Source organism: Dunckerocampus dactyliophorus, chromosome 6 (assembly GCF_027744805.1).
Source record: "Dunckerocampus dactyliophorus isolate RoL2022-P2 chromosome 6, RoL_Ddac_1.1, whole genome shotgun sequence".
NCBI classification, from domain to species: Eukaryota; Metazoa; Chordata; class Actinopteri; order Syngnathiformes; family Syngnathidae; genus Dunckerocampus; species Dunckerocampus dactyliophorus.
In genome coordinates this window covers 31,794,366-31,820,968 of record NC_072824.1, presented here as the reverse complement: position 1 = coordinate 31,820,968, position 26,603 = coordinate 31,794,366, and the positions used below count along the sequence as shown (strand labels likewise).

At 42.1% G+C, this 26,603-nt stretch overlaps 2 protein-coding genes across 4 annotated transcripts in view; both read left to right on the top strand.

Moving 5' to 3' along the window:
- dchs2 (dachsous cadherin-related 2) overlaps positions 1-19,889 on the top strand; it is a 50,986-nt gene extending 31,097 nt beyond the window's left edge. For all 3 annotated transcript variants that reach the window (XM_054778768.1, XM_054778769.1, XM_054778767.1), the window contains 4 exons: positions 423-564; positions 3,337-7,124; positions 7,213-7,252; positions 19,862-19,889. In XM_054778768.1, coding sequence (XP_054634743.1) covers positions 423-564; positions 3,337-5,912 — 2,718 coding nt within the window. In that variant the 3' untranslated portion in view covers positions 5,913-7,124; positions 7,213-7,252; positions 19,862-19,889. The remainder of the gene's footprint in view (positions 1-422; positions 565-3,336; positions 7,125-7,212; positions 7,253-19,861) is intronic.
- A 15-nt stretch (positions 19,890-19,904) lies between these two features.
- On the top strand, positions 19,905-26,198 carry sfrp2 (secreted frizzled-related protein 2). Its single transcript, XM_054778772.1, has 3 exons — positions 19,905-20,565; positions 21,980-22,060; positions 23,849-26,198. The coding sequence occupies exons 1-3, from the start codon at positions 20,070-20,072 to the stop codon at positions 24,151-24,153; spliced, it is 882 nt and encodes a 293-aa protein (XP_054634747.1). The 5' UTR covers positions 19,905-20,069; the 3' UTR covers positions 24,154-26,198.
- Positions 26,199-26,603: the final 405 nt, after the last annotated feature.

Here is a 26,603-nt window from a genome sequence, read left to right as displayed (position 1 = left end):
GCGCTATATAAAATCAAATCTATTATTATTATTATTATTATTATTATTAGACACGCTCATGACGGATGACGTACAAAGCGACTAACTTTGTCTTGCAACCTGAAAACGACATGATAAAGAACCTCTGCAGTCTGCAGTGCACGGCTCGAAAGTCAGCACATCACACACGCGCCCTCCGTGCGTTTCTTATGTTATTTTTTGCAGGTACGCCGGCTTTAGGAGCCCATACAAGCAGTTGTGACCTAGGCTTAAGAGTGGAGGTCACTACATGAGCTGTGCTCTGAATTTTTTACCATCAAGTGAACGTGCATGCTCAATCCACTGTAGCTAGCATTAGTCAAATCATGGTCACACTGTATGACGCCTTAACAATGATACAGAGCGTTAAAACGGGGCTGGTTACTCTTCTCTCATTGTTCAAGGTGGAGTTGTCTGAACTGGTTCCGCAGGACACGTTTGTCGTGAACGTGTCAGCCGCTGACAGAGACTCGGGACTCAACGGCAAGGTCACCTACAGGCTGCTCTCGTCTCCTTTAGAGGGCTTTTACATCAACGCAGACAGCGGTAAGAATAACTCCCCTCCAAGCATGCCTTCACGGACTCTGCTGTGTGCTCCGAAATGGCATTTCCCCAAAGATTAGAGTCTCAACCCCTCCGATGCAGTCCTTAGGTCACAAACGGACGTATGAATTTTTGCCCGCGCAATTTGTGTTGTTCCCCAAATCGCTGTGTTTTTTTTTGGCTCGTGAAGAATGTAGTTGTGGTCACCAAGAAGGAGTAAGCTCAACGCGCACCCAGCGTACAACCTGTGAGTGGAATGTGCGTACCACCATGTACGAAATCTGAGGCTGCCCCGACGTGAGGCTGTCGCTTCATTCGCACAGCCAATGCACGTGCGTAGTCAGACCAACGTCTGTCAAACTTGCAATAAAAGTACTGACCTTGCGTACCACCGACGACGTACGATCCATACTGGAAACATGATTGGCTCTGCACATGCGTGGGACCTATGTCACTTCCTCCACTCGCAATTTTTTATGACCGAGCTTCTGCGACATCAACTGCTGTGGTATTTATTTTGTATTTGTTTCAATTTATGAACATAAATGGTCAATAGCCATACTTAGTATGTGTAATATATCACACAGGCGTACACGACACGTAAATAATAATATGCATTGCAGCAGGAGTCAACTACGGATATATATTGACGTATTTATTATAATAGAGACATAGCAAACAGAGGAAAAAACAAATATACATTCATAAATACAAATACCATACAAAACCACTGCAGCTCTATATACCCTAGTTTTTGTGCGATTGATGCACTCTCACGTGTGCGCACGACACACATACGGAGTCTGCAAGTGTGACATTTTACCCAAACCTGACACCAGCGAAACGTAGGAAAGACATGGGTGGGCCGTACGGGTGATGCACGAAGACGTACAAAGTGCGTAAGTTTGTCTCGTGCCATAAAAAACGTAAGCGTCTGTAGTTTGTTTGACGTGACAAAGAACCTCTGCAGCTCAAAAATCAGCACGTCACACCCATACGAGCAGGCTAGCTAGGCTGTATACTGTATACAGTGCTAGCAATGCCTGGACTGTGAAGCCTAAAGTTAAATATCACACAAAAATCAACAAAACAAAATCCAATATGGCACTTCCTGTGTAGTAACGTGGGCCTCTCAGTTGGAAAACAATAAATAGCAGCAGTGGAAAAAGTGCCGAGCATTAATCAAGCCAACCTGTCGACAATCTGGAGTGGCATTGAAGCGGAATCATAATAAATTAATAACAAATCTGTTCCTGCCACTCAGGTCATGTTTATTGCTAAAAGTACACATGGCAGTCATTAAGGCATGGACAGGAAATTACAATAAGAGCAATGGTGTGTTAATAAGTCATATATCATAGCACAGCGTAACACTTCATACATTATTTTTACTCAAAACAGAAGTGTATTAAAATGTTTTTTATGCTTTCAGTTATTTTGGCAGCTCTACTCGCTATTGATGCTCTTCCACTGGCAAAAGCAGATACTACCAGGTACTACTTTTAGTACCTGAGCAGGCATTGTTCCATGGGTGTACTGTACAAGATGATACCATGTGAAAACCCGTTTATGACTTTCTAAATACGGGTTTTAACATTATTAGAGCCCTGTCGACATGAAATAACACCCCTATAGTCACCTTTACACTCCTGTTATTCTTTGTTTACGTCACATTGCGCAGGCTACAGTATCACTGCAGCTACAGTACATAAGAAATGGCTGCCGCTAGCATTGCAAGCTAACTAGTTAGCCTCTCCAATTTACGTATTCTAAACTGTGTGTTTTAAACGGAGTGATAAAGAAGGACTGAGAAGCCAAAAACCTACCACTTCCACACCTTTTTTTTCACTCGATCTCAGCCATGGCATGACTGCTCGGCTCTGCAGGCTCAGTAGCCAGTCTCCGTACAGTATGAAAGGTAATGCAATCTAACGGCATGTCTCATAACACTACTGACACCTAGAGACCACAATAAAACATATAACTTGTCTTTCAATATTTTCTGACTACTAATAGGCCATAGTCAACCACGAAATGTATTATTTTTTTAATAACTGCAGTATAGTGAGGGAGTGATATTCAAACCGCGATATAGGGAGGGATGACTGTAATGTTAAGTCAAACGAATTTCCATCAATAGGGGGCGACCTTGAAATTGTCCATTCATTTTCCATGGAAACAATGTCACAGGAAATATTGAATGATGGAAGATATGGGAATTTTTTGAGAAAAGTCCTGGTAGATAGCCTACGTGCCCTGAATGAGCTGACTAAAAACGGTGGAATTTGAAATGTTGGAAATTAAAAATGCAGACGGAATGTTGAAATATATCGGGTAAATAAGTTGAATGATTACAGTGGGATCGAGGATCGAACCAGTGAAAATGTGTAATAAATATAACAATAAGTAATATAACAAAAGTATATAATAATTTAACATAAACCATTTTAAATAGATAATTAAATACATTAAAATGTTAAATAATTGATGACATTTGTCCATTGTTATTTTCAAGATTTTTTTCCACAATTTAATAAATGATACCACGCCATAATAATAAATCAATGAACCTAAACTAATTTTGTTTCTATTTAATTTTTGTATTTAATTTTGGCACCAAAAAAAGCCCTACATAAGAATAAACAATTGATGAATTGATCGTTAAGCAGTCTGTTGATCGTGTGGAATTGATTTGTTGAATAGTGCCTTTAAATAGTCGCCTCTTCAGTTGATAACCTTGTTGTGTTTTAAAAATAGCTTTTTGTTGTCTTTCAGGATCCCTTTTCACCAGTAAGCCCATGAAGTCCAACAGCAACCGCATACATCTTCTCGTTGAGGCCCGAGACGGAGGAGACCCATTACGCTCCACCATTACCTCCATCGACGTGCTAATATTGGACACCAACGACCACGCCCCTTTATTCCATCAGGACGTCTACACCGTCAGCGTCTCTGAGGACACGCCCACTGGTGCCATGCTTCTGACACTCTTTGCCTCCGACCAAGACTGGAGCCCTGAGAATACGTACTTGGACTACGCCATCAAGGAGGGAAATGAGGGGAAGCAATTTTGTCTTGAAGCCAAAGCGACCCAAGTGGAGAATCAGATGAAAAATGTCTGCAAACTGGTTCTGTGCGGCCCGTTAGACCGCGAGACCACAGAGAGTTATGTTCTCACAGTGAGCGTGTCCGACCGTGGAACGCCGGCGCTGAACAGCTCTGCTATCGTCAGGGTGACCGTCACAGACTGCAATGACAATGCCCCGGCCTTTTCCAGCACGGAGTACCACGCACAAGTCAGTGAAAGCAGCCGTGTGGGCACCAGCCTTGTCCAGGTCCGTGCTCACGATCTCGATTTGGGAATCAACGGTTTGCTGCGTTACGACATCGTCTCGGGGGACAGCAGAGGACGCCTCAAGCTGGATGCTCAGTCTGGCCTTTTGGTGGTCAACGCCACTCTGGACTATGAGGAAGACTCTAGGTACAGCCTCACTATCCGGGCGTCTGACGGCGGGGAATCATCCGAAGATGGCAAAGTGGCTTTTACTGTGGTTTATATCACAGTGCTGGATGAGAATGACAACAGTCCCTACTTCTTGTTCTCCACTTTTAACTGCTCTGTGCTGGAAAACCTACCAGCGTTTACGCACATATGTTCAGTCCACGCTGTCGACAACGACCTTGGCCTCTACGGGCAACTTACTTACTCCATCCTGTCCTCCTGCTTTGTTGACTTTGGAGACAGCAGCCTGGACAGGAAGGAGGCGTTTGCCATCGATCCCCACACAGGCGAAGTTCACACTAGGCAGACTTTTGATTACGAACAGGAGAGCGAGCACTGCTTTGTGGTGGAAGCCAGGGACAAAGGCGACAAGGCGGCTACAGTCCGAGTGCAGATCTCCATCAAGGGCGTGGACGAGTTCAGTCCCGTTTTCACCCAGAAGCAGTACCATTTCCCTCTGCCGAAAGACGCCAAGTCCAGGGAAACAGTTGGGTTTGTGACGGCGATGGACCACGATAGAGGAGTGGACGGGGTGGTGGAGTACACCCTCGTGAACCCACCGCCGTTCTTTTCCATGAACAAAACAATCGGTGCTATCTACTTGTCAGGACCTGTACTCCGCAGGCGGGGTGGCCACGTGAGCGAGGACGAGCTGGAGCTGCTCGTGTTGGCCGCTAGTCCCCGACTGGGCTCCAGGACTACTTCCTGTCAGGTTTTTGTCAACATCTCCAGCTCGGCCAAGGCGCTCGTCGGGGTGCCTCTTGATGGACACATGCTCAGTCTGAGTGTCTCACTGGCCATATTCCTGCTTTTCCTCATCATCTTTGTCAGCTTGGTCCTCAGATCCAAAATGAAAGAGGCCGCCCTCAGAAAGGCTGCTTCCGTTGCCTCAAACATGAACCATGGCTCGTTTGGACGATCGGACTGTGCCATCTCTCTGCAGGGGATGAAACCCAGCATCTTGGTGAGCAAGTGTGATGCGGCAAATCGCTACACCCCGTCAAACTCCAGTGGGCGTGGATCAGCGGAAGGAGAGACAGCTGAAGACCAGGAGATTAAGTGGATCAACGAGTATCCCTGCCGCAAAAGTGACGAACCCTTGCAGGAGAACTGGACCTCAGAGAACCCAGACTCAGCCTTACCTGGGGACACCATGTCCTGCCACTCTGTTGGTGTAGGTCCAGAACACATTTTATCAGTGAGTTTAGTCTCGGGGTTGGCCAGCACAGAAAGCCTCCACCACTTTAAAGAGGAGGGAGGAGGTGAGGGACTACTTCCTGCAGCAATAAGGGGGAGGGATCTAGAGGGGAAAAGGGGGTATGCTGTTCTTTCTGAGGCTCTAGCATCTTCAGATTCCCTGTCCTCACTTATGCGTCTGGATGAGCGTCTGGAAGGGGGCTACACTTGGAATTACCTGCTGGACTGGGAGCCGTGCTTCCAGAACCTGGCGTCCGTCTTCACAGACATTGGGATGCTCCCGGACGAGGACCTCCAAGGCGGCCGTGAGGACTTGGCGACATTAGCGGACATTGGCAGCCTCATGCACCCACCGCCGCTCATAACTTCCGTGGCTCAGCCCGGCATCAGGACCGTACCGCCACGCAAACCACATCGCACGCAGAGCACAAGGATCCGCCCCTCTTATCCCAGATACGCTTACTCGCCGTTAGCGAGGAACACGGGACTCACCCCAACGGCTATGACTCCCACGTTCTCCCCTTCGCTGTCGTCACTCACAATCAGGACTCCCACCGTGTCACCGGTGGTCTCAGACACCGGGGTGGGGGGTATCAGACTGGACTCGGGGCCACTCACTGCAAGCCTGCTGGAGGCAGAAATACAAGTATAGCCAAAAATATAATAGAGTGCAAAAGTTGCCATTAGCTAGCATCCAGTTGCCTCCAGCTCTACCGGGAGAACCCTGAGGTGTTCCCCGCCAAACTGTGAAACACAGTCCCTCCTGTGTGTCCTAGGTCTACACCGAGGTCTCCTTCCGCCTACCTCCTCTGTGACTCAGCACCTTAAGATTCAGGAGGGGTATGAATGCCCGGTGATCATCAGAGCAAGTGTACCCGCCCAGCGACCCTGGATACCGGGGCCTCGCCCTGGAGGGGCTCACAGGCAAGCACCTTTCGCTGATGGGGCTGAGATTGAAGAGTCAAATGGGGCCATCATCCCACAGACCCACCACCCCTGGGGCCTGGGCGGCAGTGTCTAGTTTTAGTCATAGTATGTAGCCACTGTAGCAAAAACAACTATTTTAGAGGCGGCTCAAGACGCTTTTGTTCTCCCGATTGTTCTCCCGTTTTTGATCCACAAGCATGGATATTTTCCATGCCAAGTTGTACTTTTAATCAACATTCCTTTGTGTTCTATTCAACATATCTCCTTTCATTCTTTGGCCTTGTGTTCATGAAGCTGATGTACGCTTCAGACGGTGCATCTCTTCAAACTACGGCAATAAAACAACTCATACTTGGCGTGCAGTTTGCCAATATATATGTTTGAAATAATGCGTGGCAGATGTACTGCAGTATTACGCAGCATTTAATCACTTGTTTTTAAGTCGCCATGTGCACAAAATGAAACACGTTGTTCATGTGGTTGCTTTTCGCCCTGAAAGGGAACTAACTTTAATAAACAAAGAAAGGTATTTTTGTTCTGTGGTGTCGTCCATGAAGAATAAATGATAAAAATCATCATGTCAAAATCTCGTCAGATTGACTTTTCATTCATTGAATTATTTGGCGAAAGAAGGATGACAGTGATTTTGATCATGCCACGCTGTGTGCCAACTGTGTTAACTAGCGGCCCTTTACGACGTGTTTTCATGAATGCAAAGACATTCTGCTTGTTCTTAGTCAGAAACCACATGTCTAAAGTTGCATGACTGTACATGGAAGTTGTTTTCCAGTCTGTGCTGTGATGGGGGCACGATGGGAGCAAATGTTCTCCTCCTCAGGGAACACCAGGAAGGATCTGGAGGTCTCCATCAGATGTTTCTAGCAGAGATAATAAACAGTGCAGCGCTGACCCTCAGCATGCGTGTAATCACCCAGAGGTGCCGTTTTTCTGACTGCTATGATTTATTGACTCAGCTCAGTCAGCTTCTCCTCTTTTCACTCTCTCTCTGCTATTTGTGATTGCAGCAGCGCCCAGGCCGATGGAGGAGATCTCTCAGCGTCTCAGGTGAGCTGCCCAAACAAGCTTCTAGTCTGAAGGGGGCTGACACTCCCCCTCCCTTAGCACAGCTAGTCTGAAGAGCCCCACTTTTGAAAAATAAATACCTGGCGTGTAAACGCTTCAAATCCAAAGAAAAACAAAATTAAGATGCTTAATCCACAAAGTTCATGACCCCTTTGTGCCCTGAAAGCTTTTATCTGCTGTCTGACATTTACAAAGACAATACTGTAGAGCTATAGTCAAAGATCCTCTGCGACAGGAGCGCGGGGGGCGTCTATAGGGGTGAGTGAGTGCTATTATAAGGGCCCTGGACTGACTTTTTGGAGGGGGGGTTTCTGTGAAGCCCAGATTCCTGGCAGCACCCCTGCAGGAGCACAGGAGTTGTTTTTAAGGACAGCAGTGATTTGATGTTTTGAAAAATGCCGTCAAAGATTGTCTATATGACAGGAGCGCTTTGCTGTTTTTAAGGACATACTGTAAGAACACTCGTTAAAGATCCTCTATATGAAAGGAGCGCTTTGCTGTTTTTGAAGATCCACACATCCATCCATTTTCTGTGCCGCTTCTCCTCATTAGGGTCGCGGGGGTATGCTGGAGCCTACCCCAGCTGACTTCGGGCGACTGGCGGGGTACACCCTGGACTGGTCGCCAGCAAAAAAGACCTACAACAAAAACACAAGTCAAAGATGAATGTAGCCAAAGATCCTATTATGATAGGAGGGCTCTCACTGTTTAAGGGCCTACTGCAAAAGCACTAATCAAAGATCCTATAGTATGACAGGAGCGCTTTGCTGATTTTTAAGGACCTACGGCAAAAACACAAGTCAAAGATACCCTATCTGACAAGAGCGCTCTGCTGTTTTTAAGGACCTGCTGTACTGCTAAAACAACAGTCAAAGGAGCGCTCAGCAGTACGACATGCACAACGAGGCATTGTCGTGTTTGTAAAGTGTGTGTGTGGTCTCCACTTGTCAGAGGTTGTTGATTGTTGCGGCGGGTCGTTGCGCTGGAAGAGGACGGTGCAGCCATGAATGAAAGCCAGCTGTGTTCGTCTTCTCCTGCCTTTTATTTCTCTGCGTTTACGTTTGCGCTGTTGGCGAGTGCACTCGCCTCCAAACAACACGGCCTTTGTGGTTTCTGCAGACTTAAAACCACATTGTAGTCTGAGGATTGGATGCTGAGGTGATGTTTTTTCATGATTTGCTATTCAAAAGCTTCCGTCGTGAGTGCCCAAGGCTTGGGACTTCAAGGCAAGTCAAGAAATGAATGAATACAATGAAAAAATGACAATATCAACAAGCTCATGAGTCCTTCATCATCCCTCTTCATGTTGGCAGGACTTTTTGGACGCATCCAACCTTGTGGGGAAGGCTTTAGGCATGTCCACCAAAGCATGTACTATCTTATAGCAGTACATTTCAGCAGAACCTTCTAAGTGGGATATTTCCAACTTCCCAGAAGTCCTACTCGAGGCCTTTTTTCAAAGAAAAAAAGAAAATGTTGGACGTCTCTGCCACGGCCGATGTTTCCGTAATCCCTCCTGATGGACGCCCAAGCAAACAAACGGCACGCAAAGCACGCATGACCTCCTTGGTGGAGTTAATTAATGGCAGAGCTCCTTACCTTCTGCCGCCAATGCTTTTCAGATGTTAGACTAGCGTGGATGCCAGAAGCAGAGAGGTTGGCCGTGTCTGCTCCTGATGGACTAAACAACAGGAAGTGGCTAGCTTGCTAGCATTTGCTATTAATAACATATACCAAAACAGTCGCCCCTTGCTACATCGCGGTATGAACATCGCTCCCTCACTCTATTGCGCTTTTTGAAAAATAATGAGTGAATTAATGGCCTCTTCTTCTGTGTGGAAGTGGTACATTTTTACCTGCTTATTTTGTCCCTCTTCCTCACTCAGTTTCAATTCAGTTCCATTCTTATGTTTATGATAAATACATTGGAGGCTAGCTAGTTAGCTTGGTATACAATATTGGATGGTGGATGATCTTTTTTTTTTTTTTTTTTTAATGCCATGCGATCGACCCACATTACATTTGGGAACAAGAAGGAACTTACCAATGCTAACGGCGCGTTATTATGCCTTTTATTGCTTATCATGTATACTATATTAGGTAATACTAGTAGAAACGGGACTACAGGGTGTTGTTTCATGGGGTTTTTTTGTTACGTTTTCAGACAGTCATAAACAGGTTTCCTATGCTCTAGGAAACCTGTTTATGACTTGGTGACGCCACCGAGAATTGACGGGAAATGCGTGGCTGTAGACGACCATCATCAAAATTTGAGACATTATTTTTTGGCCCGTGTTGACGTCGTAACTGTTGTTACCGCCGCTCTAGAGTTCAACATGATAGACGATGTATGTGCGCTAGTTTCCACGACTGAAGTCGCTAGCTTACCTATGAGTTTGTTCTTTTTCCACGGAAAAAAGTTAGTACAGAATCAGACGACCGGTCGATGAAGCGAGCAAGGTTTGCGAAAAAAATGTAATTGGGCCGCTCGTAACTTTAACGCTTCGGAATTTGCACAAAAATTTCAAGGACCAAATTTCCAGCATTCAAGTTGCTGTCCGAACAAAAACATTGAAATATGTTGAAACAAAGTGACCACTGTTTCTCAAAAGAGCATTAGCCATGAAAAGCCAAACGGGAAAGTAAAACTTAGAACAAAAAATGGAAAGTTAGGGTTAGCTACATGTTTTGTTTTTAACTTGGACAATTGACATGTCTTATCTCTTACATCTGACACACTGTACAGGGAAAATGTGATAAAAATCCTAACAACCTGCGGTACGTCATTTTTAAGGCATGAATGGTCGGCATTCATAAAGTTACTGTATCTAAAATCTATTTTGAAATTGTATTTTTCTTATTATAGCATGTGTGTAGTTTTTGACATATACAGTACTATTATTAATAGGGCTGTCAAATGATTACAAATTTCAATCAAATTAATCAGAGTTTTTCAAATGAATGCACGTGTGTCATGAAACATTGATAATGGAGATTAAAGGCCTGGATGAACTAAATTTACACTTCTTTTCTAGGATTTATTTATTTATTTTCATTTCATTGTGGTTGTTCACATGTCCAAGCGCAGAATTACATACATTTGATCAAATGTAAAATAAATTAAAAATCTACATTTTATAATATAATATGACAAAGACAGAATGATTTGAGCATTTGTGTCTTTTTGCTAGCTACGGGATTATAATCAGTCAAATGCAAAATGGGATTTTTCCATTTTTTCGTTGCCCCTTGGGAAAAAAAAAACAGTGGCAAATAAACTCTTTTGTTTTGTTTTACGTGTTTTTTTTCGTCACCATTTCTGGCAAAGGCGTGGGCGATGAAAGCCAACAAGAAAATAATGACACTTCATTGCGAGCATTTGTTGAATGATTATTTTGATTGACTTGTTGTTTACGTCAATTCAGTCAAATATTTGCATATTTTTGCAATATAGGGACTATATTTTCATTGCCCCTTTTAAAAAAAAAAAAAAGTTCTGCTTTGTGTCCGACCCCACTCATGTTTATTTTCGATGCCGTCTGATTTATGTTTTCTCCCGGTTTGAAGTCCAAAAGGGTTACTGTAATATTATGGTAGAAACTTAAGATGGCCACCTCCAACCCCCGCCCCCCGCACCCACCCGCGGCCAAGGCCGGTGGGGGGGAAGGTGTGTTGCTGAGGGGTGGGGGTGAAAGAAAGCAGGTCAGAGCAGCTTTGGAGCCGTCAAGAAGCCTCAAGCGTCACATTTGGCTCCAATCACATCATCTCCGTGATAAAAAACAGATGGCAGCAACGTAAAACATGTTTTAGCTCTTTTCCTTACCAAAAAAAAAACAATGTAGCAATTCTTGTTTTTTTTAGCTTGTATGGCTGACATTTTGAATGCCCCTGACATTTGACCTGCGTGTAATAAGAGGCCTAATAGATTAGTGTGTGACTGTCACTTTAAGAGTACGACATGCCGGGCCACCTTTGAACTGTTCTGCAAAGCAGTGGGGGGGTGGAAACAGGAGAGCAGGTGCTCCCTACTGGGGACCCAGTGATGGATGGGTCTGGCTGGGGTGCCCACCCGGCCCCCCGCCCTCACCGCAGCGGAGATGGATGTCCCGACCTTCAGGTTCACAAATGAGGTGCTGCTGACGGCCTCTGCTCCGAAAACCAGTCCATCCATTTTCAAGTTTGACGAAAAGAGGACCAAACAACTTTAGGGTCAAGTTGTTCCAACCTTAACCCAAAAACCCCGCCCACGCCCCGACCCCCTCCTATGTGTCCCCAAGTCATGAAGACAAACCGACCTGGTCTAAAAATGACTTCTCTGTCAGGTTGAGTTCTAGTTTTGTCCCACCTTTACAGACCAGTTGTTTTTTTTCTACCAGTAATAAAAAAACACGTATGTTCAATTCTTTAGATGCTACTGTCTTTGATGATTACGAAAAACCATTTGGGTTTGTCAAAGACGTTAGATCCATGTGAGACCCAATCTCTGGCGTACTGTAGGTTTGTCAAAACGCTATCATTTGTGTTTGGGGGTGGCGAGATTAAAACATGACAAGATTTCTTGTACAGAAAAAACTTGTCTCGTGGGGACTACGCCTGGGACGCTAATTAATTAATTAATTAACGCTAATTCATCTCACAATAAATGAAAATGAACTCAATCATTTTGCCAGCCTTAATATATCTCCATGTGCATGCGTGTCTGTTTTCCTCGTCTCTTGCCTCCAAACAGACAGTGAAAACACGTATGTTAGTTTTGACAAATTGTAACACGTATGTTGGGTTTGTCGAAGACTATATATTGTGTTCCAAGTTTACAAAAACACGTACGCCGGGTTTGTCAAACACGAAATTGTCTTTCACGTTTATGAAAACTGTATGTTGGGTTTGTTGAAGAATCTAAATTGTCTTCATTGTTTACAAAAGTAAGTACGGTGGGTCTGTTTAAGACTAGAAATTGTCTTCCACGTTTACAAAAACACGTATGTTGGGTTTGTCGAAGGCTATAAATCGTGTTCCAAGTGTACAAAAACATGTATGTTGGGTTTGTCAAACTCTAAATTGTCTTCCATGTTTACGAAAACATATGCGTTGGGTTCGCCGAAGACTCTAAATTGTCTTCCGTGTTCATGAAAACACATACGTTGGGTTTGCCAAACTCTAAATTGTCTTCCACATTTACGAAAACATGAACATTGGGTTTGTTGAAGAATCGAAATTGTCTTCCATGTTTACCAAAGTACGTATGTTGGGTTTGTTTAAGATTATAAATTGTCTTCCACCTTTACAAAAACACATACGTTGGCATTGTCAAACTCTAAATTGTGTTCCAAGTTTACGAAAACACGTACGTTTGTCGAAGACTCTACGGCTATGTTCACATTGCAGGGTATGATGCACAATTCCAATTTTTTGTTAAAATATTAATTTTTATGTGGACGTTCACATTACCAAAAAAAAAAATACGACTTGTCCATGTCTGGGAAGTGACGTTTATGCGCATTTCCGTGTGTTTTTTTACGGAAGTAAAGACTGCTGCGGTGTCTCTCATTTTAACGCGTTTGTGGCAATGTCAAGGATTCTGTGCAACGGGAGTCAATATTTTCTTAACCAATGATTCCGCGTAGGAGATTAAGAAAGAAGAGGGCAAGAATTTTGGCTACGGCAGTTCTTGGAGAACTTGCTGCGGCGTCTGTTCCGAGGATCGTGTGGGACTTTGTCGTGAGCTTCTTCACTGACATGTTTTAAAAATCATTTTCGGATGACTAGAAGAACGTTTGCCTACATCGGTGAATACCTTTTATATGCAAGTCTCGTACTTTTAAACCACGCCACGTCATCGACGTACTGTATACGTCGGATATATGCAACCTGAGTGTTCAGACTGCAGTAGATCGGATCCATATCGTATTTATATCGACATACGAACCAGGCCTGAGTCGCACTTTAAAAAAAAAATCGGTACTGACCTGCAGTGTGAACCTAGCTTAAATAGCCTTCGATGTTTCCGAAAATATGTACCTTAGGTTCCCTAAGACTGTCGTCTTCAGCGTTTGCAAAAAACAGAGATTAGGTTCTTCAGATGCAAAATTGCCTTTATTTCCAAAAAAGGTATGTTAGGTTAATGGAAATCAACGTGTGAAAATATACGCACATCAGTTCATGAATGACCAAAATCCTCTTTGATATTTACAAAAATGCCGGCGTGTTAAGTTTGTTGAAAACATCCAATTTGCATATGTTGTTCTTGAAAACATGTACGTTATGTTTGTTGTAGACCTAAATCCTGGTATTCCTAAATCTGATATTTACACACAAAAAAGCAACTTTCATTTTTTTTTTTTCCACTGAAAACGCTAAATTTTAGTCTGCAGCTTTATGGACATAGTACCTATCTTGCTCGGTGCTAGCTTACGGATTTTCAGTATTTTGCATGTGTCATTTAGCACTTTGGCAACTCTCTATTGAAGCAAAAGGTGTTCCCATGCAAGTTGATAGCATAGCTGTTAGCATGCTAGCTATTAGAATTATTATTATTATTATTATTATTATTTCGTCGGCACATGGACATTTCCCAGAAGGGTTTCTGTGGAGAACCTTTGCTTGTTGGCAGCTCAGTGAGTTTGTGGATGGAAGTACCTTAAACCGCCCAAGGGAACTTCTAGGATGGCATGAGACAAAATACAAACTTTTATTAAAAATGCACAGCAGGGAACTGACGAAAGTTTAAAAAAAAAAGTATTGTTTTAAGTTTTGTCTTCGATGCTGAATATTGATGACGCGTGAAGGCCACGGCTTTACTTCCACATGAGCCGGTGTCTGGTATTCCACGGGTCACTGTGGGTCACTTGCTACCCAAAAATTCGGGGGGGGGTCTCTCTTTTTTCCCCCCTCCTCAAACATTCCTGTGATGAAAGGATGAATGTGACATTTATATTTGCCAATAGAAACTGTCAGAAAGTAAATGACCCGTGACTTTTGGCTGAGTGGTGTTTTGTTGCTGTTCTAGGCGGCTACTTTATAGCGTATCAATCAACAGCTTATTGTTTCAATGTGTACGCATTTACAGTACTTACAGTACGTGGTACAGTCACGCACCATGCAAGTGTCAACACTGATAGTAATTAATCATAACAATCATGTGTCTCCAAATCTTTTCTCTTAAAGATCATAAAAAATTAACAAGTAATAATAACAGGTTTAAATAATAATGAAAAGTAACTCTCTCCAAATGTTTCCCTTTTTTGTTTCATGCAAATTATGTTTCTCAATATTTTCAAATAAAACCTCATTTGTTTTACTACAATAATAATACTTGTATGATGGACACATCGTGACACATACAGAAATCACAAGCACGTCTCTCCACAGTTTAGACATTTGGGGTTTTAAACAAAATGATTGTTCTCCATTTTTTTGAATAAAACAAAATAAATTATTTTTTTAAATAAAATATTACAAATATGAAATTATAATGATAATAATGTATCTCCAAATTTTGTGAGTTTTTTTAATGCAAATTATTTTATTCCATTTTTCAAATAAAACATGTTTTAGTTGAATAATATTTGTATAATAAAACAAAATATGTATACATAATTACAAGCATACGTCTCTCCAACGTTTAAAACAAAATATATTCTTTTTTGTAAAGTAAAATACTGATATTAAATAATAATGACAAGCATGTATCTCCAGAGTTTGGGAGTCTTTTGTTTTAAACTATTATTTTTCTCTACTTTTAATCAAACAAGAGAAAACATTTTTGAATAAAACAAATGAATTATTTTAAATAATTAATGACAAGCATGCATCTCCATTTTTAAAAAATATAAAAACGTTTCTCTATTCTTTAGTTAAACAAATGAAAACATTTTGAACAAAATAATTATAAATTTACATGAGATCATTTTAGTTGATGACAAGCAGGTGTTACCGAATTTGACTTTTTTTTAAATTCAGTAATATATTTCTTAATTTAAAAAAAATATATTTCTTCAAAAATGAAGAAATAAATTATATTAAATAATAACAAAGCACGCAAATTAACTTTTTCCTTTGATAAAAATGTTTCTTTTTCTTTCAATAAACCAAAAGAATTGTATAAATAAAATAAGGATTTTAAATAATAATAATAAGCACGTATCTCCAAATTTTTTTTTTTTTTTCATTTTTATTAAAAAAAATCTTTGTCTGTTGCCCCAACTAAGCAAGTTGTTTAAATAGAATAGTAATCATTTTCAATAAATGATGATGACAAGCATGGATTGCCACATTTTGCAATGAGTCTCTTCCAGCGCTGGGGAGGAATTTTACAGAATTGTTGTCATTCAGCCACATTGGAGGCTTTTCCAGCATCAAGCGCCTTTTTAAGGTCATGCCACAGCATCTCAATAGGATTCAGGTCAGGACTTGGACTAGACCACTCCAAAGTCTTCATCCATTCAGAGGTGGACTTGCTGGTGTGTTTTGGATCATTGTCCTGCTGCAGAACCCAAGTTGCTTTCAGCTTGAGGTCACCAACAGATGGATGGACATTCTCCTTCAGCACAATTCATGCTTCCATTTATCACAGCAAGTCTTTCAGGTCCTGAAGCAGCAAAACAGCCCCAGACCATCACACTACCACCACCATATTTTACTGTTGCTATGATGCTCCTTTTCTGAAATGAGGTGTTACTTTTTCGCCAGATGTAATGGGACACACACCTTCCAAAACTTAAACATTTGTCTCGTCAGACCACAGAGTATTTCTCCAAAGGTCTTGGGGATCATCAAGATGTTTTCTGGCAAAATTGAGATGAGCCTTAATGTTGTTTTTGTTCAGCAGTGGTTTTGGTCTTGGAACGTTTCTTTCTTATAGTGGAGTCATGAACACTGACCTTAACTGAGGCAAGTGAGGCCTGCAGTTCTTTGGATGTTGTTGTGGGGTCTTTTGTGACCTCTGGGATGAGTCGTAAGTTTTGGGCTGGAAAATGTGGAAAAACTGAAATGATTGGAATGTGGAAAATATGTCCTGAATGATGTGAATGTTTTCGTGGAGGAATGCTTTAAATGTTTTGTGAAAAGATAACTGTACAATGTTAAGTTTATGGAAAATAGTGACAATTCATGTCAGTGATAACAATAGTGATGGTTGGACACCATGTGATTTGTACATACCAATTCATAGTTTTATGCACGTGGAGTCATTTGGCCCTATACTGTAAGTATAGCCTAGCTTCTTGCTTTGTAGCTGGTGTGTGTTACAAGAAAAACAGAAGGCGTTCGAGGCGCTTCCCGTGCTAATTAACGCGTGTGATGGTGGAGGACACGAAAGGTAACGACTGTTATCGGATTTCCTATGTTCTCGTACTTAATACGTCAATATAATATATGTGTCACAGAAATTGTGTGTTGCGTTTTGCAAACAGCACATCAGTAATCCCAGCGCTGCAAACCGTCTTACACAACGCAATTACAGTTAACATCATCGCCACTCAGTGAAACCGTCGTATTCCTGTCAGGTGTTTGTGTTTTGCAAAGATGTCTGCAGGTTCAGAGGGTGTGTCATACATGAGTCTGGGGCAGAATTGTCCTCCTTGTTCCCGATCGTCAACATGGTGGGACTAATTGAAGCTAACGAGCTCATTACAGCGCTGGACTGTGCACTCATTCACAGCAGGCGTTCTAAGAGGCGCGTCGTCAACAACATCCAGTCTGAAAAGTTTCATTTTACACTTGTAAGAATGTTCAAATGTCACTTCAAACATTGCCTGTACACTTCATTGTTTTGGTGTGGACACAGTTTGACCCTGGAACAGAGGATTGTGATGATCTCCTGTGGGAAAGTTGGCATTTTGGAAGCTGCAGCGTGCGTTGTCTAATTGTTTGGGACAGTCGTTGAGCCTCTTGACTTTGTTCAAGAAAAAGGGGGGTACAGGGGGAGTCAACATGGTCTACAAATGGACCACTAAGCTCCTTTTCACACTCGGTTGTAATGAGAACCCGCTGGCATGCCTCGGATCAGCTTACCTCAGAACCTTCACTGCTCTGTAAGAAGACTGTGTAGGACCTCATACTGCCGTATTTCACAGCCTGTCTACCCAACACAAACGCCCTCACTGTGTCCTTCCAAAGAAACGTGTGTCCTGACTTTAAAAATACCTTTTATTTTCTCAAAAGAAATGTGATCTGGCACGCCACAGATACAGTCTGGTCAGGTGACCCACTGCTCATGACTTACGTAGCACCTAAGTAGACAAAACCAAGCTAACCGCTGCAGATGCAAAAACAGCAAGACAAGAAAACAGAACAAAATGCAACTCTGAAGTCTTGGAGCAACTTTAGGGGTTTGGGGTTGGGGTTATGTTTAGGATTCGGGTTAGGGTTTAGGGTCAGGGTTTTGTGTGGGGTTAGGTTTAGAGTTTGGGAAGCGGTTAAGAAGAGGATTGGTCTTGAGTTAGGGTTAAGGTTGGGGTTAGGGTTTTGTTTTGGCCTCGGGTTTGGGTTGTGGTTAGAATTTGTGTTTGGGTTGGGGTTAGGGTGAGGATTGGGTTAGGTTTAAATTGGGGTTAGGGTTGGAGCTAAGATTAGGGTTTTACTTTGGTTGAGGTTAGGGTTTTGGTTTGGGTTGTGGTTACGGTTTGTGTTGTGGTTGGGGTTTTGGTTTGTGTTGTAGTTAAGGTTTGTGGTTGTGTTGTTGTTTTGGTTTGGGCTGTGTAGGTTAAGGATTGTGTTGTGGTTTTGGTTTGAGTTGTAGTTAGGGTTTGTGTTAGAGTTTTAGTTTGTGTTGTGGTTGGAGTTTGGGTTTATTTTTGTATTGGGGTTTTGGTTTGTGTTGTGGTTGGGGTTAGGGTTTTTGTTAGAGTTTGGCATGTGGTTAGAGTTTTTTTTTAGGGTTTGTGTTTGTATTGGGGTTTTGGTTTGGGTTGTTGTTTGGGTTAGGGTTTTGATTTGGGTTGGGTTTTGTTTTGGGTTCGGGTTTTGTCAGGGCTGGAGTTGAGTGTGAATACCTTTGGATACGTAGCGTCGCAAAACCAGGCGCCAAGAGTTCAAACTGTGAAGGTTTTTTTGAGCAACTGATTTCAAAGCAAGTTTTAGTTGTATTGTGAATTGTCCAACCCAACATCTGATTGGACACTCTTTGATGTGATGTGATGCCTGGACATCCTTGTCGTTCCAGCAGGAAACGTACAATACATGGCAAACAATACGTCTTTCATTTGAGGAAGGAATGATCGCGAACACGGTCGTGAACGAGTTGCAGCTTTGAAACAAGTCGAGGAATAATCGGCAGAAAAGAAGAGTTGAAAGAGTTGACCTGTGAGACCAGCTTGGACCAGAAAAACACGTAGAAGAGTCTTAGCTTGTTTGGGTGTACTCGAGCGTGTCGTGACAAATTCCAACAACGCGCTAGACTTCCGTCCTCCATCGTCTCCCGTGGAGGAAGCCTGAAAAGAACCTCGTAGGCTGGAGGGAGAGCCAGAGACGGAACGGCGGATTTAGTTTCACCCCCATCCCTCCAAGAGTGCTGGAGGGAGGTCTGCTTCCCAACCTGCAGACCGGCCCAGAGGACCTCGTCACAATACTCCTAATGACGGAAAATCAACACCCTATTGAGCCGCTGACATTCCCGACTATTTACATTACGGCGCTAAAAACAGCCCAGGATGCGATTCCCTTCATTTAGCTCCAATCAACACGACCCGTTAGCTAGCTTTGTTAGCATCGACACCAAGGAAATGAGTCGAGATGAGTAGATGATGAAATGTTAGCTTTTAAAGGTATCACTGGCGTAGGACATTTAAGATGCCAGGACAGGGTTAGGGTTTATTAATGACCTTTATTTAACCATCTTGAAACGCCTTCAGGTTGAAAATGTCTTTTATAAGAGTTTGGGTTTGGGGTAGGGTTGGGTTTGGAGTTAGACTTAGTTTAGAATTTTGCTTATGGTTTAGTCCAGGGGTGTCCAAAGTGTGGCCCGGAGGCCATTTATGGCCCGCGGCTGTTTTTTGTTTGCCTATGGTACATTGTAAAAATATAATTTAACAAGAAAAGTGGGGGAAAAAAATTGTAAAATCAGCAGTAATTTTACAAAAATTAACTCAAAATATTAATAGCAAAAATTATAATCTAACAAGAAAAAGTTGTAATGTCATGAGGAAAAATAATATTTTAGTAGCATAAAGTTGAAATATTCAAGAAAAAACTCACTAAATAATGACAAAACAACAAATACAGTTATCATTGGGGGGGAATAAAGCCATAGTATTTAGAGTAAAGTCAGAATATTACTAAATTATTGAAGAAGAAAGTTGAAATGTTTGGAAAATGCAATGCAAATGCAAAAATGGGGGGGGGGGAGCAAAGACTGAAGATGATACTAATAATGTGATTTTCCAGGACTGTACTGTACGTCACGGAGCTGAGATGCCGTTTTTCCTTGAAATAAAGTACATAACTTGCATAACTTCTCAGCATATGTTGCTTTACAAAATCCCAAAGTGGCAAAGTCGCAGGACCCTTTCATTTTTCACTGTGTGGCCCCCACTGTAACGTTTGCACAGCCCTGGTTTAGCCCGAGCAGCTGACTGTTTTTCTCGTACATTATAGTGACTTTCGTTGAAACGTTTGTGACCGCCCACCTTTGCGACGCCCCTGAGGCCACGAGCAATTGAGAGCCGGTCCACAGTCGTGAGTGTGGACTCCTCCCAGATGTGAATAAGGTGAAGTCCAGTCAGGGGGAAGCTCTCACTGCAGAGTGCGCATCCATGCTGACACCCTGACGTCTGTAACTTTGGCACTTTCACGCTGAGCCGGAATGAGGGCTTTTATTTCGCCGCTCTCCTGGCTGCTGACGCTCGCCTTGGCGGAGGCCATCCACGGACTGTACAACTTTGGCCAGCACGACTTCTTCTCCAGGAAGAAGAACTGCAAAGCCATCCCCGCCAACCTGCTGCTCTGCCGCGACATCGAGTACGCGGACATGCGTCTGCCCAACCTGCTGGGACACGAAACCATGAGCGAGGTCCTGCAGCAGGCGACCTCCTGGATCCCGCTGGTGCAGAAGCAGTGCCACCCGGACACCAGGAAGTTCCTGTGCTCGCTCTTCGCCCCGGTGTGCCTGGACGACTTGGACGAGCCCATCCAACCGTGCCGCTCCCTGTGCGAGAGCGTCAAGCGCGGATGCGCGCCCGTCATGTCCGCCTTCGGGTTCCCTTGGCCCAAAATGCTGGAGTGCGATCGGTTCCCGCTGGACAACGACCTGTGCATCCCCCCAGCCGGCCTCGACAACATGGTGCCCGTCACCACAGAAGGTAGAAACACTAGCAAACTACTACATCTATCTCACGTGACACATCTCTTACCAATGCACACACATGTATAGTTTATAGTACGCACACGTGCATGATGTACAGTACATAGAGTACATGTACTCTAGCTTATATTTCTGCAATGTTCATTTGATTTTTTTAACATTTTATTTCTAACAAAAAGAATATGTACTGTTCATTTTATTTTATCTGCATTTTACTTCTGCATTGTTTATTAGATCTATTAATTTTATTTAATGACTATTATTCATTTCATTTTTTAAACATAATTTATAAGATTAAATATAGTACTTTATTAAATAAAAACGGCAGCACATAGTTTATAATTCAGGACTGTTCATTTTATTTCTCTGCATAATTTTACTTCTGCATCTACTAAATACTATTTTTATTTAATAATTTAATGATTCATTTTATTTCTATTTGTCATTTATAGTACTAAATGTAATACTTTAATTAAATGTAACCTACAGTGCATAATTTATTTTCCTAATTTAACAAGAAAACTAAAACAACGGAAAAAATCAGCACTAATTTTATAAAAAATAAAATAAATAAAGTAAAAAATATTAAGAGAAAAAAAATCTAACAAGACAAAGTCGTAATTTTAGGAGAATAACGTCGTAATATTTTGAGAACAAATAGTATTTTAGTAGTATAAAGTTGAAACATTGAGGAAAAGTTCTTTTTGTCAGTCATAATATTATGAGAAACAAACAAAACAACAAAGTTGTAATTTTTGACAAATGAGGCTGTGGAAGAAGTTGTATTGTAATGAAAATAAAGTCCAAATATTACGGGAACAAAGTAGAAGAAGAATTACGAGAAAATGTACAAGAAGAAAGTTTAAAGAGTTGGAAAACGAAAAATAAAAAAGCAGAAAGGTAATTTTACAAAAATAAAGTCAAAATATTACAAGAAAAAATTATTCAAATGAGAAAAAAGTCATAATATTATGAGGAAAAATAATGTCAAGTTCAAATATTATTAAAAATGTATTTTTCTGCATTATTACACTTGTTTATTGTTTATAAAATCATTTTATTGAATAATTAATTTATTTTGTTTCTATTATGAATTCATATTAAATATGAACTTCAGCACAGAGCTGGTATTTCTGCACAATTTTATTGTTTATTTTTACTGCAGTTATTTAGTTTATTTGTTTGATTTCTGTGGTACTGCCTCTTGTACTTTGACCTTGTGTTGCCCTTCCCTCATTTCTGATGTTACATTTACCTTTTCTATGAGTTCCGCTGAGGCGCGTCATTGGCACTCCATGTCTACCTCCAAAGCAAAGAATCATTTCAATGTACGGGAAACACCACCACAACCCTGACTTTATCTACATGAGCGCGTCACACTTATTTAGCGCTTGTGTTGTTTTGTGTTTCAGTGCCCAGAGTGTGCGATGCCTGCAAGGAAACGGACGACAATGACAACGAAATTGTGGACAACTTGTGTAAAAATGATTTTGGTATGTTTCCCCTCCCACAGATCATTTTTCATTGGCCCGCTGCTTATTCTAAAAATGAAAATGCTTACTGTAATGCGCAGGCTACGGGATCACCGCAGGGAGACAAGAGACGGCCACGGCTTTAAACGTTAGATAGCTAACGAGCTAACTAGTTAGCCTCCAATTGATTTATCCATCCATCTTCTTCCGCTTATCCGAGGTGGGGTCGCGGGGGCAGCAGCTTAAGCTCTCCCTGGCCACTTAGTCCAGGTCCTCCCGGTGGACCCCTAGGCGTTCCTGGGCCAGTTGAAAGACATCATCTCTCCAACGTGTCCTGGGTCTTCCCCGAGGCCTCCGGTGGGACGTGCCCTGAACACCTCCCCAGGGAGCCAGATGCCCGAGCCACCTCATCTGGCTCCTCTCAATCTGGAGGAGCAGCGGTTCTACTCCGAGCTTCTCCCACTTCTCACCCTATCTCTAAGGGAGAGCTCAGCCACTCTACGGAGAAAACTCATTTCATCCGCTTTCGGTCACTACCCAAAGCTCATGACCATCGGTAGGCATAGGACCAGTTTATTTACTGTAGTCGAAACTTAAAAAAGGGTTTTAAACCGAGTGCGGAAAAGGACAAAGAAGCCAAAAGCTTACCACTTCCACACTGAATGGGAGGAGAACGTCTTTTCACTCAACCATGTCGGACATGCCATGGCTCATGCTAATGTCTCATCAGTGGAACATGACTGACACCTAGTGGCCACAATACGACACATACCTTTGTCGTTCAACGTTTCCTGACTAAGAAGAAATAATCAACCACAAAACAGACGCCATGAATTCATTTGGGAAGAAACGCATGAGAGCGATAATCGAACCGTGATATTGTGAGGGACGGCTGTAATTAGTTACACCGTTTCTGTTTCAAATATTCATATACAGTATTTCCCATAATATTCGAACTTCTACCCCGACCTAATTTTCCAGAACTCACAACTTGATTTAGTTTGGTTTGTTTCTCATCACATGAGGACTTTAGAACATATTCTTACTTTTTCTTCAATGCTTCTACTCTTCACTCTTCACAAATTGTGGCTTTTTACTCCTAATATTTTGACTTTATAATGATTATATGTTATTATTAATAATGAATATTCATTAATATTGTCATATGATTAAGTTATATATATATATATAATTATAGCTAATAATGTTTTAAGAACTATTTTTAGATTATTTATACTTTTTTTTTCTTTTTTGTTTCCCCCCCCAACTCTTTCAACTTTCTTCATGTGTATTTTCTTTTTGGAATTATGACTTTATATCTATGACATTTTGAATGTATTCTCGTAACATCATAACTTGTCCGCAATCTCATTTTCCAAAAATTTCAACTTCATTCGTCTTATTTCTTCAATATTTCAATTTCATTCTACTAAAATGACCTTATTTTTCCTCCTAATATTATGAAGTTCTTCCTGTTAAATTATGGCTTTTTCTGATCAGATCACAACTTCTCATTTTAACTTTGTTCTGTAAATTTACTGCTGATTTTTTACATTTTTGCTGTTGCATTCCTGTTTTTTGTTTTCTTCTTATATTTATTATATAAATGTATTATGTATTTATTATATAAATTAATTATACATTTGTTATATACATTTATATTTATTATACAAATGATATTTTTAGAATGTGCCGCAGGCCACAAATGGCCCCCGGGTCACACTTTGGACTCCGCTGGTTTAAAACATCTAAATCTGTCAGCTGGTTTGGGTTTTTGACCTTTTCCTCCTCCTCTGTGTGCCCCGACAGCCCTGAAAATCAAAGTGAAGGAGATCTCGTACATCAACGGCGACACCAAGATTGTGCCCGAGAGCAAGAGCAAGACCATCTACAAGCTGCACGGCGTGAGCGAGCGCGACCTGAGGAAGACGGTGCTGTGGCTGAAGGACGGTCTGCAGTGCGTCTGCGAGGAGATGAACGACATCAACGCCGCCTACCTGGTCATGGGCCAGAAGATGGACGGCCACCTGGTCATCACCTCGCTCAAGCGCTGGCAGAAGGGCCAGCGGGAGTTCAAGAGGATTTCACGCAGCATTCGCAAGTTGCAGTGCTAAAAAGACGAAGAAGAAGAAGAAGAAGGAAAAAAAACCCTCTGTTAGCCGTGTTGACGATTTTACTTCCCATTCCAGCACTGATCTTTGTTTCTGTCGCCCAACTTCAAAAACAAGCAACATCCTCCAGTCGTCCCTCGCTACATTGCGTTTTTTTAAAAATGAATTCATCAAAAAATGATCGCACCAGTCCAGGGTGTACCCCACCTCTCGCCCAACGTCAGCTGGGATAGGCTCCAGCATACCCCGGTCACCCCAGTGAGGACAAGTGGCGTAGAGAATGAGTAAATGAAAAAACGAGCGCTGTTTCGTGGCTGACTGTGACCCGTTATTATATTGAAATAGAATTTTCATGTAGTATTCTGGCCACTAGGCGTCAGTAATGACACAAAACATTGACGAGACGACACGGCATCACATGACCATCAACACTGCATGGGGTCAGCCACTGTGGGTCAGGGGGTCAGGACTGTGAAACGAAGATCTTCTCCTATTCCGTGTGCAAGTGGTAGGTTTTCGCTTCCTACCTTGTCTTTCTTCTCCACTCCGTTTGAAACCCTTTCTTAAGTTTAGATTAAATAAATCGCAGGCTAACTAGTTAGCTCGCTAGCATGCTATGCTATGCTAGCGGTAGCCGTCTCTTGATGATCCTTGATGGCCTGTGTAAACAAATAGGAGTGTAAAGGTGACTATAGGCGTGCTATTGCATGTCTACAGGGCTCTAAAAATGTTAAAAACTGTTTTTAGAAAGTCAGAAACCTGTTTAACTCCGAAAACATTCCATTTGTTAACCAGTTACCGGTGATAAACGAGGGACGACTGTATGAGTTCCATTTGAAAAGCTTTAAATAGTGTACAGCGAATGCGTTAAGCCACATTTTCATTTTGAAGTTATACAAGTAGCGGTTGTAAAATGCCTAGATACGTTTGTTTGTTTTTACCGTCGTCGTTACTATTGTATTCTCTGGCTCGTCATCCACTGCTGCCAACTCCTCAGTAAGGAAAGCAGCTATTGGCTGTCCTAGAAGTCGTTAGATGACGACGTCGGCTAATTTGCATATTATTCGCATGCGGTGTAACAGCTGCTGTTGGAAGAAAGCATCGTAGGAGAGACAAAAAAGTGAATAAAAGCACTTAGGCACTTAGGACAGCTTGTTTCATTTAGCACACATCGTTCTCCCATCACACGTTCTGACAGGTAAGTGATCGAGTCCGAATGAGGCTTGAGTGTAATTAAGATTTACAGTACGTGTTATATCCCGCTCTGTGAAACACCGGCGGCGGCGCGCATGCGTGATTCATGGATGTGTAGCGCTCCACTCTGTGTGACTGCTTTGGGGCGGGGCGGGGCGGGGCGGGGCGGGGCGGGGAGGACCTCCCAGCAGCACACACTGCCGCTCAGTGAAAACACAAACTCTAGAACAATACGTGCTTTCACTGTTAAGTCCCCAAATACCAGACACTCCCCAACCACGCCAGAAAAAGTAGCTAGATTCGTCACTGGTTGCTTTTGAGAAAATACGTCACCCTGAGGGTTTGGAATGTGAGCAGATTTAGCAACAAAGCCGCCAAGTTGGCAACACTGGATGCCGTAGCCTGAGATTAGCACTGTGGTGTAAACAAAGCATAATAGGAGTGTAAAGGTGCCTATAGACGTGTTACTTCATGTCTTTCATGTCTAGAGGGCTCTAATAATGTTAAAAACCGTATTTAGAAAGTCATAAACATGTTTTATATGCTCTAACTCTGAAAATATTCCATGTATTAACCAATTAACCTTGATAAACCAGGGTTGACTGTAAATCGTTGAATTGTTGCCATTATAAAAGCTTTAAATAGTGTACAGTATTGCGTTAAGTAACATTTTATTTTGAAGTTATACAAACTCCCTAGTGGACCTTAATTGCTTATGGTCATATGTTCTTTTTTTTGTTTTATCATTTGTTCTTTGGCTCATTGTCACCGACACAACTGTGTTGAAGAAAATGTTTACAAATCATCCCCCCCCAAAAAAATGGAATAAAATCATCCGACGCCTGTGTTCTAGATTCTTCAGCGTATATTTTGTGAAACTTTATCGTGAAGTTTCCGATTTGTTTTAGCTAGAATTGCCTTCTTTCCGACCGTATAGTTGTTTAGAAGTTTTAGGCGAAATGAGTTCTGAGAATCCGCGGCTAGGTACATTTTCTACCGCTCTCGAGTTTCCGGAAGGTTTTGATTGGCTTAACATTAACCTTAGCAAAGAAAAAAGCTCATTCAGCATGTTTTTGAAGCATTTTAGTGAAGGTTTTTCTACCTAAAACAGCGGTTAAAAAAGCCTGCGTCTTTGAGCGCTACCGTAAATGCTCTACTTATAGCACAGGGCGCTTTTTTAGCGAGAGCGCAAAGAGAAAGTGGGGGGTTACTTGGAAGCAGGCAACATTTGGAGGGAGGCTTTAATAGCCGAAAGGGGG